Here is a 19,465-nt window from a genome sequence, read left to right as displayed (position 1 = left end):
AGAATCTCTGACACTGTCCGTTAGACTTCGTAATGTGCAAAAACTTTGCACATTATTACCTGTGCTCAAACTGTGTATACTTGCTCTCTAATCACATTAACAAAAGAAAGTATAATCTCGTCAGTGTGACCACGTCTCACCTCTGGAGGTATGGGGTCCATCCCGGCGCAGTTTTCATTGCATTTGTCGTAGACGAGGCGCAGCTTGCGAAACAGCACAGAAAGCATCCGTAGGTGCTCTTGTAGTTTACCCAGCCTGTCACCGTGGGTGTTGGGGTTGTAAGTGACTCCATTAGGCAGCTGAGAAGTAACAAAGGGAAATGTTGTGTTAAAGAAACTACAAGCGCACAATTTTGGTAGTGCTAATAAAAAGAAACATCCATTGATCCCCACCGACTGCAAAAGGCACTGCAAACCCTCTGTTGCTCCATCACTGGTAAAAGTTCATTAGCAGCCTTCTACTAATGAACAGCACTTTTATAGATAACAAAGTGATAGTTTCTTTTTCTATTTACGATGGAGAGAAACTGAGCTGTGGAGAAACCTTTAAAAAATGCGTTTTACATGTTTGTAGTCATACAACAATAACTGGTCTCGATAAAAATCACAGTTTAAACAACAAAACTAAAAAGACTCAGCTGCCTCAAAGGTTAACTGCTTCAGCTGCAGCACTTTGAATGTCTTCACTCACTCTCGTACTGCGGCGGCATCACCGGCTTTTAACTACAATGGCTGTTAAAGAGTAACAAGACACGTTTTTTACTGAGAGCATCGAAAAGCCTCTGGGGCAGCACTGTCTGATTATAAACATCCTACATAACATGAAACGAGTCTGCCTTCAGGGCAGGCAAAGTGAAGAGACAGGCAAACAAAGAAACAGAGAAACAGGGAGGAGACAGACAGACAGAGATGGATAAAGGCACAGAAGATAAATAAAGATTTTTTTATGAGTATAGGGACAGCCTGTGATCTGAAAAACAAGTCACATCAATACTGTTTGTGCATTCTGTGGCTGAGGCGTGCTTGTGTGGCCCGTCTCTGACTGTTATTTTAACAACGAGCAGGACAAGCGTCTCAGAGGAGCAGGCAGACATCCATGATAAACTCATGCTGACCTTGATTTCTCGTTACTATCAGAGCTGAACAACATGTGAACTGCAGAGCAAACTGATATCCGCAATCAAAGGTGTCAGTTTGACTCGTTAGGGGCCCACGTTGATAATATTTCAAGCAACTCACTATGTGTGACGAAGTCTCCAAACAAAAAGATTATTTAGGACTAAAAGTTAGTCTGTGGCTTTGATCATTTCTCTTCATCTGAAATGGCTCCTTCTACAATCAAAAGTAGTGCCGGTTAAACAAAGAGAAATCACTGGAAACAAAAGAGCAAAACCCTTGTTTAGCTAGTGATGGATCTCCTATCATGAACACTATGATAATGCTTGTTATTTGATGTGTAAGGATATATGCATAATTAAGCCAACAACTTTGATAACAACAATCTGGCTGCACTAAGTAGCTGCTTAGTATATGTGAGAGATTGGATTTTGCTGTTGAATTGTGAAACAGAAGATGCCCTATTCGTCAGCCTCTCTTCAGAAATGCAACCACTGCTTGTACCCCTAACATTAAGCGTTTCTGTGAGAGCTTTGGTGTCATTTGTGACAGTGACCATGTTTATACCGATTCATCATTTACACTGAATACATTAGACCTGCTTTTGCACCTTTACACCAAAATCCATTCTTTACGTGCCTTAATGCTAAAGCATGCTCAAGAAATGTGAAGCTGAGCCTGAGAAGAATTATGGATGTATGCTACTGACTAAGACCAAACATTCTCCTACATTACCCACAATATAAACTTCTTTGCCCTTGTTGCAGATTCCATTGATCAACTGGTGCAAACTGAGCTGATCCTGAGTTGAAGTTAAATATATAGAGTTTTGGGCTGCTTTACTGTACTGATGTCTCTGCCTTGGAACAGCTTTCCATTTAGTATTCAGTCTGCTTTGACTGACTTGTTTTTAAACCCTGTATCCAAACACATTGAATAATTGACTTCCTCAGTGACAGCAGTTTTGTTATTTGCATAATAGTGATATGTCATGTTATGTTCAGACCTATTATTACTATTTTAGTATATTGCTGCAGCAATATTCTTTTTAACTTTGTTTTTATCTTTTGGCTTTTTATGATGACGATCTGCTGTTTAATAATTGTATATATTTGTTCAATAAAGTTGTGTCTCCATATTGCAGTTTTTATTCCTCTTGTTCTTATGGCATCAAAAGTGTTTGAAGGGCTTTAGGGTCTTTGGGGGGAATAAAGCAAATAATAAAAAAGACAGAAGGAGAAGCAAACAGGAAACTGGAGGGGGAGTGCAACCAATCTTGACAGGCGTGTAGCCAGAGAGTGAGACAGACCTGCATGTTCCTGAGGAGCTGGAAGATCTCCATGGTCCTGAGGACAATGTCTTGGACCGTCTCCTGGCCGATGCGACACAGAGAGGCCGTGTTGACATCACGTGCTGCCTGGGCCTGCTGCTGCTGCTGCTGCTGTTGCTGCTGCTGCTGCGGTGGCGGAGGCTGCCCGCCAAAAGGCGACACTAGTGGAGGGGTTGTCATGGACACAGCAGTTGAGAATGCTGGTGGAGGAGGCGTAGGCCCAGGTGAAGTTACCTGTCAGGCTATTCCACACCAGCACACCCTTACATGCCTACATGAAGTTTAACAGCAGAAGCAGGAGAGGAATATGTTGACAAAGAGGGGGAAATGGAGGTTTCTTATGAGACGAGTGTCTTAAAAGAAAAACTGTAGTCACATTAATGTTTAGGGATATTGGCATGACATTTAGCTTGTATCATCAGTAAAGTTCAAGTAATTCGTTTATTGTTCTTTGCGTAACAATTGCAGCATTCGTATGCAATGAAAATCTCAGATCTCAGACTCACTCCAACAACACATACAAATAAGTATAAAAAGAAAATCAAAGAAGTACAAATGAGAGTCAAAGACAGACAATAGTGCAGAAGTTATATATAGAATCACAATATAACATATGTAAAATATAAGATAAAATACTTGTTTGTGGTAGACAGTAATTACAAATTGAATACACTGTGATGTAATCACAGTGGGAGGTTAATAAAGTACACAATCATTTATTGACATAATGTAATATAGCTCTCTAAAAGCTTAACAGCTGTCTGTAAACTAAAACGAGGCGCTGCCTAGCTAAACAGATGCAACACTGACAAAGTCTTTGAGCTAACGTTTTAGCCTTTAATATAAGTTGTATACCGGGGTTTCAAAACGAGTTAAACGTGCCTTTACATCAATACAAGTCTGTTAGATGTTGCCCCGGACTTCAAACCCCATACCCGAAAGCATTCAGTGTGACATCGGGTTAATTAGCTAACATGTTAGTGGAGTGGTTGACACCAAAGCTAAGTGGACAGTCACACCACACACGACAGCTTTCTCTCGGTTCATTTTCTGGGTGTCGTTTCATTATTACGGCACGACGTGAAACTCAACACCGAAGTGAGTGCTTATATTTATTTAACAGCACATTAGACAACGTGTAATGTTACCTGTGTGGTGATAAATTATCTGCTTTGTTGACATGTCATGCTCCCTGCTTTGCTCCAAGGATTTTCAGCTACAGCAACTATCGCGAGAATTCGTCTTGACAACGGGGCTGGTTACGGTAAATGATGTAGTAGAAGTAGAAGTGCCACTTGAAAATGTAGTTTTCAACATTTAATTGGCTTTCCACTAAAGAATACATTAACATTTACACGAACCCAAATGTTACATCCTTTCAGATAAAATTTCACTAGTTTTCATCTTTTTAAATTGCCCCCCTCTCTCCCAATGTTTCAATATTAATGACTGCATTACGGTAAAGCAAGGCGCACAGAAAATTTGTTCAGGCTATTCAGGGAAACAGCGCCTGATGCTGGTCTACTTTTATATAAAGGCCAAGTCTCACACATCTGGCTTCGTCAGCCCTCAGGCCAGTTTACACCACATGATTGCTTCCTATGGGTCATTATAACTTTTTAAGTAGGCTAAGTATAATTCAAATTCAACCCATGAATGTATGTTGTCTACTCTGTGTTAAATCAAATCCCTCAATGGATCCATCCACCCACGTATTACTTATATTGTACAGCTGTGCTTGGATTATTTTGTGAGGGATCAGAATTTAAATCAATTTGAAATACAAGAGGTGTCAGAAATATACATAAGTCTGCAAAAAGCTGCTTCCTCAACATGTGCTCTGTTGTGCAGCAGAATTACTGCTCTGAGTTACAGAGACTGGAAATAAGCACTTTATTGAAAAAAAAAAAAAAGAAAGGCTTTGCCTTCAGGCTTGAGTGGGGCTGAAAAATTAGATTATGATGCCTATTACTTAATTTACATTATTCATTCAGATTTGGGGTTATGGGCTGGATTTCAATTTATTTTGATCTGGAACACATTTTATGTAATGGTAACCTGTAGTCATTTCTTTTAATTTATTCTCTCCTGTTTGCAACATGCAAAACGGATTTGAAAGACCCTGTGTCAAGTTCACTTGACTGCCCAAAACTTGACGAGGTAGTTCTGGTTAGCTTGCCAAAATTAATGAGCGTTACTTTTACAATCCCCATCTGCCATAAAGCCAGACCAACTGAGCGTTGCTATTTGGAAATGAGTTTCTTCATAATCATCCAGCCTTCTTATTGTGTTTAATTGAGACAAGAGAGTAATGAGAAGGTGAGTGTTACGAGGCAGGTAGTGAGATATATATCCTGTCCCTGCTCTTTCGTTGAATTATACATTTGACATTTTTAGGAAAGAATACAAAAAATTAATAACCATGTTCATTCACACACCATATTCATGGAAGGTTGGAAAATGCAAATGTGTGTGAATTTGTGTGCGTTCTGATTTTATTTGTATGTGTGTACGTGTTTATCATGGGGGTAGGGCTGAGAAAGCAGCTGTCCACAGGACCTAAGCTACTTGAGAGATCATCTATCTCTAATCAAAGTGGATAGTTAAACAAAATAATGTATTGATCACATTAAGGTAATCTGATGTAAAAAAGTATTGATTTTTGTCTAGTTAATATAACCATTGAGAAAAAACATTCCTGTAAATTAAAATGTTTTAAATCAAAGACTTTCATTCATCACAGGCCAATGAATGTGATTGCCTCTGTGTGTCTCGTGCAGCATGGTACATCATGTGATGCCGCATGTTATTCTCCTAGGCGTCTTGCATAACAAAATCCAGCAACACAGATTACCTTTAAACTGATGGCACTGCTTCATCTCAGCGATGCTGGGGCTTAGACCTTGAACATGAGAGGGCCAGAAAGCAAGATGCAGAATGAGAGAGAGGAGGATGAAGTGGTGGTGAATGGAGGAAAAGAAGCAGAGAGAGGAGAACCATTAAAAAGAGTCGTAGAGCAAAAGGTAACAAAAAAAGACCCCTTGTGAGGAAATACAAACCGTGTAATAATTATTAGCTGAGGGGGTATCAGGACTAAAATGGATTAGGTAGCTCACGTAGTGCATTACTCATGCTTTAATTAAATATGCACTGATCTGGTCCCTCCGGGGTTAAGTTCAGATGGAGAGAGAAGGGAGTACAATGGTCTGCTCTGAAGGCAGCAGCATTTAAAGTCCATTCTACTGCTCACAGCAACTTTAATGTCTTAAAGTCTGTGGATACAAGCATGAGATTAGTATAGCTGAAGGTATGGGATGAAGCAGTGTGGGTGGGAGGGCAAGCACTTGAGTTGGTGTACATGTGTACAGCTTGTGAGGTAGAGCAGGTTGTGTGTTAATAAGAATGCTGGGACGTTCGTCTGATCCTCAGTAGTCCTTGATGACCTTTTTTTAGTTCAGATTATATTTGAGGTTTATTACTGATATGTTTTTGATCTGTTATTTCTTATCGAGTAAAAAAGTATATTTACTATTACTGTATATAATTTTTTTAAAACATTATTGCCATTAACACATTGACACATTACAGTTTTGGCTTCACTTTTACATGCATGCTCATATAGAGGAAATGGCACTGTACAGATGTAGAACACACACACATCTACACATGTACCTACAAAGATTACACATCTAAACAATTAAGTACAGGATTCCTAACTAAAGTAGTCAATAACTGATGTCCATCTCCCTAAGAAAAGCCTGTATTAGTTGGACAGTCATGCGTTCCATCATGTTAACATGTTGGACTTTATGTATTTAAAAACCCTTTAGAGGCAGCGGTCCACAAGTGAATCACAAACCTCAGTCATGCAGCCAAACGTTGTTCAAACCAACAGAACTTTTTTAGATTTTAGTCCGGGTCCCAAAGTTCCAAAGATACCAAGTATTCCTGCTGAATTTGTGGAAAATATGCAGAAAATGATACACAATACATCTTGAATATTTCTAATTGATGGACAGGTGCAGCCATGAAAAAACATTAAGTCCATGAAGTCTGAAAAAAATATAGAAAATATAGAAATAAAAGACTTAAAGTAGGTGTAAGTAAGTGCACTCTTGGTTTGAGTACCTTACTCTGCAACTGGTTATGAGATTTCCTCACAAACAGACGGCAGTTTGGATAAGCAGCAACTGAGGTGGAGCAAGTAAGCAGCTCTACGTTCTTGGGAATCAGCATCACAAACTTCCTAACATCGTCATCACACTTCTCCATCCTGGTGAAGAAAGGTCATTGAGCTGTATTTCTCAAGGAAACTTCAGAAGGCAAAACTCCTGTGCCAAGTTCTTGTCAACCTTTACAGAGGAGCAATATAAATCACCCTGACTGCAAACATTACAAACTGGTGTGGGACGTGTATGGCACAGGACAGGAGGGCTCTACAGCGGGTGATTAAAACCGCCCAGGACATCATTGGCACCCATCTACTGAGCATCAGTGATATTGGTGAGAAGAGGAGCCTGTGAAGAGCTAAGGTGATATCAAAAGACAAAACTCAACATAGCCACAACCTGTTCACCCTGCTACCATCTGGAAAGAGATACAGAAGTATCAGCTGCCGAACCACCAGATTTCAAAACAGCTTCTTTCCTCTGGCTGCAAGGAGCTGGTGTAGGCAGTGAGGGTTTAAATGGATACAGTGCTTCATGATGTAGGATTTTTAGCCCATATGTATTTAAAAAGGAACGTTTTATTGAATACATCATTTCACCTTAAAACTCAACAAAGGCAGTGGAGAGACACTTTAACATACGTGTGATGCTCTCATCTTACACACAGTACTTCTGAGAATGCTAGTGTAATAGTCACTGAAGTATTTATTGTTTGATATTTACGTACCAAATTGTGCACAAATGGCTGTATCCTGTGTATTGTTGCAGTAGGTCAATGCTCAAACAAGCAGTACTTACGCATTGGTCTGAATGCTTGCAGAGGCAAATTGAAATTAACAAATTGCCAATATGATTACTACTGGTACCCCCATTACTGCCTTTGCTCGATTAGAGGAAAGGCAATAATATAAAACAACAATAATATAAAATGAAAATAAAATGATTAATGATTTAATGCATCACCGATTTTTATAAGTGCCATAACAGAGGACAGACGAGCAAATCATGCCTACATGTGTTGAATCAGCATGGATAACATTAAAATGAGTTGATCAATAAATATTTGAAAACAATACAGCATGCCTGAGTCTTACTACATTATATTCCATTATATTCTTAATTGTCACCTAGCACCAGAATTTGGGCTTTAAGTAAATAAAGGTATTTCAAAAATCAGCAGAATTCAGGAAAGTGTTTGACGCTTACTTTTTTACACTCAAAACATTAAACAAAATATAAAATGCATATATTCATGATGGATTAATTTAATTCATACAATTCATTGTGATTTATAGTTGAACACAAATACACTTCTCAGGGATATTTAAGTTAAAACTTTATGCATAAGGAATGGTGTGGATAGTGAACCTTTATGGTCAAATAATTTAAAACATTAGGAAGCTTGCCCTCGAATCAGGCACATACTCATTCCTATTTCAATGTAAATATTGTGTCAACAAACGGGAACTTTATGAACGTCACAGTAAAACCATAAGACCTCAGGAACCAGACAGCAGATGTTACAGCGGTCAGAGCAAAGCTTGGCCTTATTCTGATGGGCTCAGGTAAAATAATTACGTCAGGTTCCTACATCTTGGGCTCCTCACACAGGGTACATCCAGGCTTCAGGTCGGTCTGTCTCTCCATTTGAATTGTCACAGAGTGGAAGTTGTAGGAGGAGACACAAGCCTGTGTCATTTCTCTTAGGACGGTCTGAGCATCCACTGTCTCATCTGTCCAAAGGAGAGGAAGTCGAAGGAAATGTCAGTAAAATATTATGATTCTCAGAGAACACATATGTGGGAAACGTTTTGAATGAGCAGAAAGTTTTGAACATGAAAAGAAAGCAGAAATCTTGCTGAAACACATTCAGTCTATAAAAGTTCTAGGGCTTAGAATTTAATTAAAATGAATTCATGTATCTTTGATGTGAATAAGTGTCACATGCACATGTAAAGATGTTAGTTCCCCAAAGAAATTACTCAAAAAAGAGGAAGAAAGGGTAAATGACGCCTAAATGTGTGTTGACTCAGCAGTTACATTTAAGTTATGACATTAATTGAGAAGTTTATCGACAGGAGAATACATTTTGAAATTAGACAATTTTTATCATTTGAATTTGTCACCCAACACCTGAACTTGGTGTCCTCTTTTACATAAATGAAGATATTTCCATCATAAATTGGTAAAAATTCACCAGAATGAAGGAAATTAAGGGTTTGACTCTGGCAGCTTCCTCTCACCTATGGCTACATGTGCAGTCAGTACAGTCTGGTTTATGGTCAGGGCCCAGATGTGAAGGTTGTGGATCGCCTTCACCCCCTTCACTGCTAGCAGACCATCCCGCACCTCACCGTACTTCATCCCCCCAGGAGTGCCTGAGATGTACAGGAAAATGTATGGCTTTGTGAAATAATAAGTTAAAAAAATTAAGATAACGAGGAAAAAGAGCTGCAAACTTTGTATATTGTCATTGGTACATGGAATGAAAGGCTCACCATTCATCAGGACAATAAGAATATCCCTCAAGATGGTGATGGTGGTGCACAAGACAAATATGGAGAACAGGAAGGTGCAGATCGGGTCAGCTATCTTGTATTCTGGCTGAAAGCAAAAAAATAACACAGACAATATATTTTAACTTGGCAAAGGCATCAGAGGTTTAAGCTGAAGCTTTATTTTAGTGGCTTAAGGGACACAGGACATTGACAAATGTATTATTCCTTATGTGAGAGAATCTACAAATTTTGAAGAAATGGAAAATCTTTGAGAAACACAGAGCGTTTGAATAATATTAAGATTAATAATAACATCAGCATATTGAGGGGTCACTTATTATTCTTCTGCATTTTTTCCCTTATTGGTAAATATTATTTTTAGATTATTTCCAAACCCTCATCACTGTGATAACAACTTAACGAGTAATGTGAAAATACATGACACATTATCAAGGAAAGAGGCAGTTCAGTTTCATCTTTAATCTGAGTAGACTTTTAAATCTGTTATTACAAATACTACTTATTACTAATGGGAAACTTTATGCAGTTTGGTCTCATTTTTGATTTTAATAAATGAATAAAACAATATATTATTTAAAATCTGCCAAATAACCTGAGAAAACTGATGAACAATGTTGTACAATGCTGATTTGCACTCTGTTGCAATAACAAACCAAGTGCCACAGAAAATAATTAATTACATTTAAATTATTTCTAAAATAATCGTAACAGTTAAAAAGGAGAAAAGTGATATTTGACTTATAGTCTTTTGACCCAATTTATTTCACAACTACTTCACACCCCTCCCTTCCTCTATTGAGTTTAAGATAAAGTTTCCCTCTGTAAAACTTTGCGCAAACCAAGAGACAATCCTAACCTTGAAGTAGATAATGATGGCGCTGACAAACACGCTGATGCTCTGTAAAAGGTCTCCCAACACATGGACAAAGGCCGCTCGCACACTGGCGTTTTCCTGCTGAGCCCTCCCTCCTGAAAAAAAACAGTAGTCATGTTACAGTGCAGCTATGCTACAGAATACTGTGCTCAGGATATTATACAATTAATTACTGTGAATGCTGAAAGCTTTTTTTTTTTATTGCTCGGAACCCGTTTTTGGCACTCCTTACACATTTTTTAAATGTAGAAACTTTCATTCATAGTTCAAAATGTTCACCTCAATTTGTACATGATATAACTTTTATCATTCATACCTTTCATATACTCAATGTTTGTTTTCCACATTCAAATGAATGAACAGAATTTTCAAATTTGACAGGAATTCAAGCATTTTCCACTGCTATCTACTCATTCATACATTCACATAGAAACCCCCTTCAATCTTTAAAATGTTCCACATACATGTGACATAATGTCACTATGGAAGCAAGCAGCTTTGCTACAGGAGCCTTAAAGGGACAGGAACTCCAACCAACCTTCACTTATGTCAACTGCCACGAAACATGAAGGACAGAAAACTTTTCAGTTATCTAATCTGCTTCCATACTCATATTTTTGACACATTACAGTCACTTAGCAGACGCTTTTATCCAAAGCAACTTACAATAAGTGTATTCAACATAGGTATTCAAGAGAACTACTAGTCACCAGAAGTCATAAGTGCATCTCCTTTCTTAGACAAGCATCTAAGAGCATAAACCAGAGCAAAAGTATAGTGCAGAAACAAACTAATATGAATACAATAAGTGCAACAAACTAATACGAATACAATAAGTGCTAAGTGGAAGGCCCGCGCCGAAAGATGGGCAGCGACTCTGCTGACGCACTGTGAGTTGGCGTCACCACGGTACACAACACACAGATTTTGTCAAGGGGTCCCAAATCCTTAAGTAAAATATTTCAGCAATAGGAGGTAAGGGGAAGCAATAGGAGGTAAGAGGAAGCTCAGGATGAGAGGCATTTAAGCCAGCAATTCAGTGTAGCGTCCACATCTTTATATTTTATTGGTATGATTCAACTTTTAAAGCCAGGAATTTGGCGTAGCCTCAGCCTTTCAATAAACCCTGAGATATTCAATAGCTTTCAAACATTATTGGTATTATTCAAATTCTAAAGCCAGCATATCAGCATAGCGTCAGCTTTTCATCCAACATTTACACACATTTTATAGTATTTCATTGTATAAAAATAACATTTTTATTTTTGAGTAGGAACATACCGTTAGCAGCCCCGTTTTGCTCGGCGTCTGCATGATCATTGTGGTTTGTGTGGTTTAAAACTTGATTGGGTTTGTTCCCATTCTTGTGGCTGTGGCCGTGGCCGTGCGAGCTGAGACCCCCGTGACTGTGGCCGTGGCCGGACTGGTGAAGGATGAGGGCCATGCTTTTGAGAGTAGGAACAAAGTATTTTCAAATTAGGAATCTAATCAGCACTAAATATAACATACTACAAAACAGAGTCCATTGTAGTACATATGTTATTGCCCTCCTCTCTATCGGTTTTAATTAAATCAGGAATATTCAAAGATGCATTGTTTTTTACTCACACAATATTAGCCAACAAAGCACAGCCAGAGGTAATGAGCATGATAGTGGCCTCGATGGTGAAGTCATTTGTGATGAGACGTTCCACAGCCAGGTAAACCAACACTCCTGTTACCAGCCAGATGCTGAAAACTGACAGCAGGGAACCCAGAATCTCTGCATGGGAGAACAAATGAGGAGGAAAATAAATCAGGAGAAATATCACAAGAGTTTTCGTGTAACACTGACTGGAAGGTGCTCCCGATTACAGAATTTGCAACTCCAGGTAACACAAGGAACTTTTTGCTTGATATTGAAGTGAAATGAGATGACAAGACTTGGTAAATCTGTTCACATCCCATTCAAATGTAGAAATAGAGTACTTATTGGTCCAGCTCTAATTATCAGACTAACACTTTATAGATGTTCTGGTCAGATTTTGACCAAAGTACAAAATGGATGAGTAAGGAAAAAGTGCATGCATCACAGCTCTAAATGGAACTTCTGCTGCATCAGTAATAAGCAATATGACAACCTGATAACCATAATGTTATTTTTGTTCATAGATAGAGGTACCAGTGGCTTCGCTACGTACTGCCGAGCTGTTAACCGTTTCAAATGTCCAAGTGTCTAATCAATAACGTTAATGGTCAATATTTAAAATGCATCTTAAATGAAATTATCTACTGAAGGTAATACACTGAGTATGGATTAGAACCTAATACAATCCCACTTCAAAACACCCAAACACACTGTTGTTGTAAGCCTCTGCCAACCAGTCATGTTGCAGTTCTCATCCATATCGTTCCAAAATTTTATAAAGACATTTGAATGAAATTGTCATAAACAGCATATCAATTCTCGACAGTGACATTTGACCACCAAATTCTAATCAGTTCATCTTTGAGTCCAAGTGGATATTTGTGCCAAATTTGAAGAAATTAGCTAGAAGGCTTTCTTGAGATCTTGCTTTCACAGAAATGGACCGGACGGACGTACCGGCACGATGCCAGCCGTAGTTGAGCTTGTGTGTGGCCGGTCTGGAGGAGAGCCAGAGGGATAACAAGCTGATGAGGAAGCTGATGAAATCTACGAGCAGGTGAGCAGCGTCTGTCATCACCGCAAGACTGCCTGCAAGATACCCGCCTTCAGAAGGAGAGACAGAAAATCATTATAACAATTATACTATTGCACTGCTGAAATGCTGGATTGATATTAGTAAATTGGGTACAAAAAATAAGAAATTACAAAAAAAAGAACCAAAGAGAGAATAGAGATGAATATGCCACAATCATTTAATAATTGATTTAACTTTGGTTTAATGTAATAAACCAAAAATACTTGGCGCTATATGGAAAGTTAAGGGTTCATCAAAGTTTTTACAATTCATCATGGGGGGGGGGATCATTAATGTCCAAATCTCCTGACAATCCATTCACTAATTGGTGAGACAGGATTCATCATAGAGGAACTGGGAATGTCTGTACCAAATTTTGGAAGCAAAAAAAACAACCAAGAAGTATATGGAAACGTAGAGAAGCAGGGGAAGTGAAAAGAGACAAACACAGAGGGAAAAACAAACAATTAAAGAGTGGGAGGAAAGGCAAAATAGCGAGATGGAGATTTATGTGAATGAGTGAAATAATTTTAAATGTAATCTTCAATTTAAATAGTTCTTACTAGAACTGAGTAAAACTCGGTTTAAAAAGAGTAAATCCAGATTTTAAATTTAAAAAAGGCTTATTAGCAATCTTCATTTCCCTTGCTGAACAGCCATCTTGAGAAATTCAGGAGCAGAATGTAAAACTAATTTGGTTGAGTGTGTCCCTAAACTTTCTTCGAGGAACTTCATTGTTTGCTCAAAGCACAACAAGTTTTAGTGCAAACGGTTAAAATTCTATCTAGGGTGAGAGTTAAAAGGAAAGAGAGAAGTTTAAATGTAACCCGACTAACTTTTAAGATAGTTTTAAAGTTTGGTGCATCATGATTTATAGTTAAACCATGATTTAATCAGGATTAAAAATTAATCCTTGTTGATGTAACTAAGCCATAAAACAGTTAAATTAAACACCTGATTAAACTCAGTCTTATTCAATTCAATACTTTATTGCCATGTCAACACAGTTGATATGAATGTGACTCATTGCAGCTCTTAAAAAACAAAAATAGAAAGTGCGTCAAATAAGAGTTTTTTAACATATATACATTCAAACATACATCAGGTGATTAACTCCTGAAGTGCCATTTGCTGCCATGTTTGTTTTAAAGATAAAACTAATGTTTGCTTCATTATCTACAGTATGTGCTTGTGTGTTGGAGCAACCAGATACACAAGCGCATAGATAATGAAGCAAACATTATCTATGTGCTTGTGTGTCGGAGCAACCAGATATTTGCTATACATGAGACAAGGTGTCCTGACCCTGAAACTCTAAAGCCAGTTTTGACAAATTTTAAACCAAGGTGATTAACATGAAAGAAAGCGAAAAAGCAGAATGACTCACCAAGGATTTCACCAATCATGAAAATGAGGCAGATGACAGAGACCACATACAACCTCCTCTTGGCCACTTTCTTCTCTTGCTCCCGATCCTCCTGTGCACGGCTGTTGTCATGGCAATGATTGATGCCACCATTGGTCTCTACCTGTAACGCCATCTGGTTGGGCACACTGGACGAACATTAAAAATCAGAATAAACGCAGTGGAGTGACAGAAGAGGACAGAATGCAGCTGAGCACTATCTTTAAACATTTGTTTAAAAAAAAAAAATTTCATTGGCGATAAACCTGTCAGTTATTATTTCACATAACTGTTACTAACGGTTATTAACTGATTAAATACTCATCAAAAGTTCAGAGAGCAAAATCCAAACTTATTCAATAGTTTATGAAGTAAAAACAAGCGGAACAAGAGAATGTTCTGCATTATTGTTTTGTGAATTAGTTGATAGAAATTTGTTGGCGATAAATATGAATTCTGCTCCACTTTATGTACGTCCAGTTATGTTATATCGTGTTGCGAAAATATTGTTGTTGTTCTCCTTTTCACCTGTTCCCCCAAAATTTACAGTGTTTCTATGTCTGATTAAATATTCATATCAGTCCCATGTTTCAGTTTATTTTAGATATTTTCAAATGAGGTGTATAAATGACACAAGCGTGTTTACTTTATTTGTCTTGTGGGTTCATAGGGTTTGTCCTGCCTGTGATGTTGTGGTGAATCAGGTGCTCGGAGATAAATCAATAGAAGTGCAAACAAGTTTGCTTAATTAAGTGTTCTTAACATTAATGGGCTGGGATCTGTTAAGATGTAGGAAGATAGGGAAGGCAGTTCTGCAGTAAATTAGGAATATTTGGTGTGCTCATTGGTACGGATGGGTGCTCATAGATAGATTGAGATGTCAGCAGTAACTTGGAGATTAATGTTAGGTTCATTATTCTGTGTGATTTGGATGCTTGCTCGGTTTAGCTCACCCTATACTTACCATTTAGGTGAGGCTGAGAATATAAAATGTCATTAAATGAAGTAAGTGGAATGAAGAGATGCCCTTTTTTTTGGAGCGGTGGCACTACATGTGTAGCTCTTTATTCATACTGCAGCTCTTTTGATGTGTTGAGATACCTACAGTATGACTGCAGATCACCCAAAAGATTGTACAAAATCATACAAAAGGCCCCATGTCATATATATTACTTATAAGTTTCAGATAAAAGATATAAACATTTAGTAAAATGTATGTATATCTTTTCCATATGGGCAGGTTGTATTTTTTAATAAATAAATTGTTGAATATTTGAAAACAAACACAAAATAACTTTAAGAGTGGATTTGAAATTGGAGCAGGTTTGTTTAACTCTATGGTAGACATTAGAATGATTCGAATTAGTTTTTTAAACAGCAATGAAGAAACAATTTCAATGGTTAAAAAAACAGTCAGGCAAAGTGAAATGTTTAGCTGCCTGCTGAGTGAAGAACCAACTTCATGATCAGCTGAACGCTATCTTAGAAGATCAGCAGATAAACATGGTTTAATGTCCTGCACCTCCCAGTGTGTCGTTTCCATCAGGGATGCCAGAAGTGCATGTTTGCGCCATTGACTGTAAGGTTTGCGCACCGCTTCTCAGACCAGCAGACAAGCCCCGTGCGAAAAAAAAAAAAAAAAAAAAAAAAAAAAAAAAAAGTAGCCCAGTTCACAACCAAGGGGAACGTGGGCAAAAACAGTGACAACAGCACAACTGCATTTAGCCCGACACAAAAACTTCCATAAATGTTTGATACACTTTCTATGAGATCCATGTCACTAAAGTTCACTTAACAATTTCAGATTAACGTACAGCCTATATAAAAAAAAAATATTGGTCAACGGACAATTCGTGTTTCTTAATTCAAATTAAGTGCAAATGAAAGAATAAAAGTTTACCTTGCCTCAGCGGTGTATGAGCTCCTGAAGTCTGTCACCAGCGTAATTTTTTCTGGATCCTTCTTATTGAACATGATGATGGCTTCTAGGAAAACCAATTAATTTAAAGAAATCACTTTAAAATCGATAATGTAACAGGCTAAAATAAAAACATGCTCCAAAAAACAAACAAAAAAAAGTACGTCTAAGCTACAGCTGTGTTTATCCAAACTCAATATGTATATCTTGTTTAGATCCTCTTTTAGCGTAGTTGTCTCCGCTCTGCAAACCTGTACGACTGGCCGGAGTTCAAACACATGCGACGCAGACAGCCTTGTGATCTCCACTGTTGACAAGCACCGTGTGCAAATGCGCCGCCGCCTGCAGCGCTTCTAGAAGAAAAGGGTCCTTCGGTGATTAGATGTAGAGATGTTAAAGTTTAATGAAAGACACCAACTCTCTGAGCAAAAAAAAAGTGTGGCGAGGGAAGGCCCCGATAATATACATGTTATCTTTAATGCAGCGCTAAAAGTGAAGGATAAAAAGTCACCTCATACGTAAAAGTTGCAGTGTGCACTCATCATCTCAATCAGGTGGGACGTTTTGTTGTTCAGCCGGCTACAACTGAACCCACTGCGGACCCACCCTCCGTAAGCAGCCGGCACTCTTGTGATTATACAATCAGACTAAGGGGCCGTGCGGGTGTCTCCATCACAATGCATGTTAGCATCACGCTGTGAAACAACTACTCCCATATGTCTAAAGTTGATTTTACTAGTGTATCTTTTGAATTTAGGATAGTTTTGATCACGTGGAGTAGAAAAGGCATTTTTATATTGGACTCCTTGTTGATTGTCAGGATTAAAGTCCACCTCCTGTTACCTATGTTTTGAGGTCCAATATGACACACGAAAGGCATAGACATTTTTACTTTTCGCTAAAGTCGGAGACATCTTGTGTCCAACACTTTTTAAATGGTATTTCTAGTGGTTGATGAGGGATAATACTTTTTTTTTACTTGTAAATGTAACTTTTTTTAATAGAAAAAAACATCAAACAAACAACAACAAATTATTTATCAAAGCAGAGAATATTTTCTATTATTTATATACAAGTCTGAAGGGACGTTTTGTATTTCATTTCATCTCGAAGAAACACACCTGTAGTTTTAAAAATCACACGTTGAGATAATGAACTCGGTCTCACATCAAGGTTTAAAACAAAGTTTAGAACAGTATTACAATTAAGTCATTGTAATATTTCCCAAGTGTATAGGCTGTATGACAAAGCCGGTCCTTATACTGAACACTGTACAGATTGATAATCTTTGCAGCTCTGAAACACAACCACCAGTTAATGTCTGACTCCAAAATGTACCACATGGTGGCGACAATGAACCGTGTACAGCAAATGTTTGCATTCCCATGTCACACACACCAGTCAGGAGAAGGGAGAAGGCTTTTAAACCTTAACAATGCAGATTATTGTGTTATTGATATAACTTGTCATTTGTATATTTGTCAGACTGTTTTTTTTATTTAGATTTTGGATCAAAATCTTTCTCTATAACTCTAGTGGTGGCAAGTTGCTAAGTACATCCTAAGTATTGTACTTGATTACAATTTTGAGGTACTTGTTCTTGAGGATCTTAATTTTTAGCTACTTTTTTCTTCAATTTCACGACATTTCAGAGGAGAAAATACAGTGCTTTTCACGCCACTGCATATATTTAAGTCACTAGTTACTTTACCCATCACATCAATACATAAAACAGAATATTATTAGCAAATAAAATATGATGATGATGTATTGTTGTAGGTTAAGATATGATTTCTTAAAGATATGATCACCAGAGGGAAATTCACAAGCTACCCAGCAGTATGCTAAGTAATTAGAATTAGCCCCACCTTTACCAATGCCATATTAAACACATCCATCAATAATAATATCCAATAATATAAATATTGAAATGATTGCACTCCGCACAATGAGTACTTTTACTTTTGGTACTTTAAGTATATTTTGATGCCAATATCATTAAACATTAATATAGGTGAAATTTTGATGCAGGAGTATTTCTGTGGTATTGCTATTTTTACTTACTTTACTACGATCTGAGTAATTCTTCTCAAACTGTAACGATCATGCCTGCAACACGTGTGGTGTTTTGAGTATGATATTTTCTCTATAAAGCAGTAAAGATAAGTAGACAAACTTTGACAAATAAATTACTTTCCCCCCCAAAAAAATTCTGTATCAAAAGGATTTTATTTAATAAAAGAATACTTGTGAAACATCCGATGGATGAGGATGATTCTCTTTCCCATCCTAAAACACACAGTCTAGCATTTAATCTATTAACAATAGTGATATAGATATAAAAATGGAATGATAGAAGGTGAAAAAAAGTATTTCACATAATAGTCAATTATACTCATTCACACAGCAGCTGTTGGCGTCACAGCTCATACATCTTACACCAGGGCCTTCAGTCTCTTTGGAAGTTGAATTCAGAACATGAGACAATTGCACAATGAGACTAAAAGGCATTTTGTTTTTATTCCTTTTGAGAGTGGTGGCGCTTGTTTTCTTGAAGAGGGTCTAAAAGTGGAGTCAGTTTCAACTCTAAAAATAACTTTCAATGTCTCAATGTTGCTATTTTGGTCGATATCGTCTGTGGAGTCCACAAAGTGGGCCTGTGTTTGGTTTGCCAAGACGGTTGTGTGTGTGTGTGTGTGTGTGTGTGTGTGTGTGTGTGTGTGTGTGTGTGTGTGTGTGTGTGTGTGTGTGTGTGTGTGTGTGTGTGTGTGTGTGTGTGTGTGTAGATGGTGTTGCTAGGGGCTGCAGAGTGAGGGTAAAATGGCACGAGAAGGGGTTAGTTACACATGGCTGTTCACACTGTTCTTAAGATCCTGACAGTGCAACGGGCCACTCACCAGATCCTGAGGGCCCTTCTTACACTAAAGCCTCCTGTGTGTGTGTGTGTGTGTGTGTGTGTGTGTGTGTGTGTGTGTGTGTGTGTGTGTGTGTGTGTGTGTGTGTGTGTGTGTGTGTGTGTGTGTGTGTGTGTGTGTGTGTGTGCGCGCACATTCTGTCCTCCCTGCATCCTCTTGAAATACACAAAAAACAACAGACCAGAACCATTGCAAGTATTTTTAAAGATACACAACTGTTGTCGCCCATGGCAACCGACTGCCTCCTCTCCATCCTAATGAACACTGTGTGTGTGTGTGTGTGTGTGTGTGTGTGTGTGTGTGTGTGTGTGTGTGTGTGTGTGTGTGTGTGTGTGTGTGTGTGTGTGTGTGTGTGTGCGTCTGATAAAAGGCCCCCCCTCCAAAAAAAAACAACCCCAGGTCAGGCATCTGGACAATGCATTGACGTCAGACCTGCTCCGTCAACATTCACACTCCACACTGCTGAGACACAGACAGCAAGGAAAGGGGGGGGATGAAAGAGAGTGTGAGTTCCTCAT

At 38.2% G+C, this 19,465-nt stretch overlaps 2 protein-coding genes across 7 annotated transcripts in view; both read right to left on the bottom strand.

The window, feature by feature from the left end:
- med30 (mediator complex subunit 30) overlaps positions 1–3,681 on the bottom strand; it is a 36,591-nt gene extending 32,910 nt beyond the window's left edge. Inside the window, exons 1-3 of the mRNA XM_054606354.1 lie at positions 3,594–3,681; positions 2,425–2,716; positions 141–299 (exon numbers count right to left, since the gene is read on the bottom strand). Coding sequence (XP_054462329.1) covers positions 141–299; positions 2,425–2,625 — 360 coding nt within the window. The 5' untranslated portion in view covers positions 2,626–2,716; positions 3,594–3,681. The remainder of the gene's footprint in view (positions 1–140; positions 300–2,424; positions 2,717–3,593) is intronic.
- Positions 3,682–7,211: 3,530 nt separating this feature from the next.
- slc30a8 (solute carrier family 30 member 8) lies at positions 7,212–16,669 on the bottom strand. 6 transcript variants are annotated; one of them, XM_054605958.1, is made up of 11 exons: positions 16,544–16,669; positions 16,284–16,401; positions 16,015–16,099; positions 14,097–14,263; positions 12,592–12,738; positions 11,616–11,769; positions 11,289–11,452; positions 9,990–10,102; positions 9,113–9,218; positions 8,858–8,992; positions 7,213–8,347 (listed from the first exon to the last, which is right to left on the bottom strand). In XM_054605958.1, exons 3-11 carry the CDS (start codon positions 16,086–16,088, stop codon positions 8,202–8,204), a joined length of 1,206 nt encoding a protein of 401 aa, XP_054461933.1. In that variant the 5' UTR covers positions 16,089–16,099; positions 16,284–16,401; positions 16,544–16,669; the 3' UTR covers positions 7,213–8,201. The 6 variants fall into 6 exon arrangements, with proteins under 6 accessions (XP_054461936.1, XP_054461937.1, XP_054461933.1 ...); XM_054605957.1 differs by having other exon boundaries at positions 16,284–16,385; XM_054605959.1 differs by having other exon boundaries at positions 16,551–16,669.
- Positions 16,670–19,465: the final 2,796 nt, after the last annotated feature.

Source organism: Anoplopoma fimbria, chromosome 10, assembly GCF_027596085.1.
Source record: "Anoplopoma fimbria isolate UVic2021 breed Golden Eagle Sablefish chromosome 10, Afim_UVic_2022, whole genome shotgun sequence".
NCBI classification, from domain to species: domain Eukaryota; kingdom Metazoa; phylum Chordata; class Actinopteri; order Perciformes; family Anoplopomatidae; genus Anoplopoma; species Anoplopoma fimbria.
Note: the sequence above shows the minus strand (reverse complement) of the source record. Positions and strands in the feature narration are given on the sequence as shown.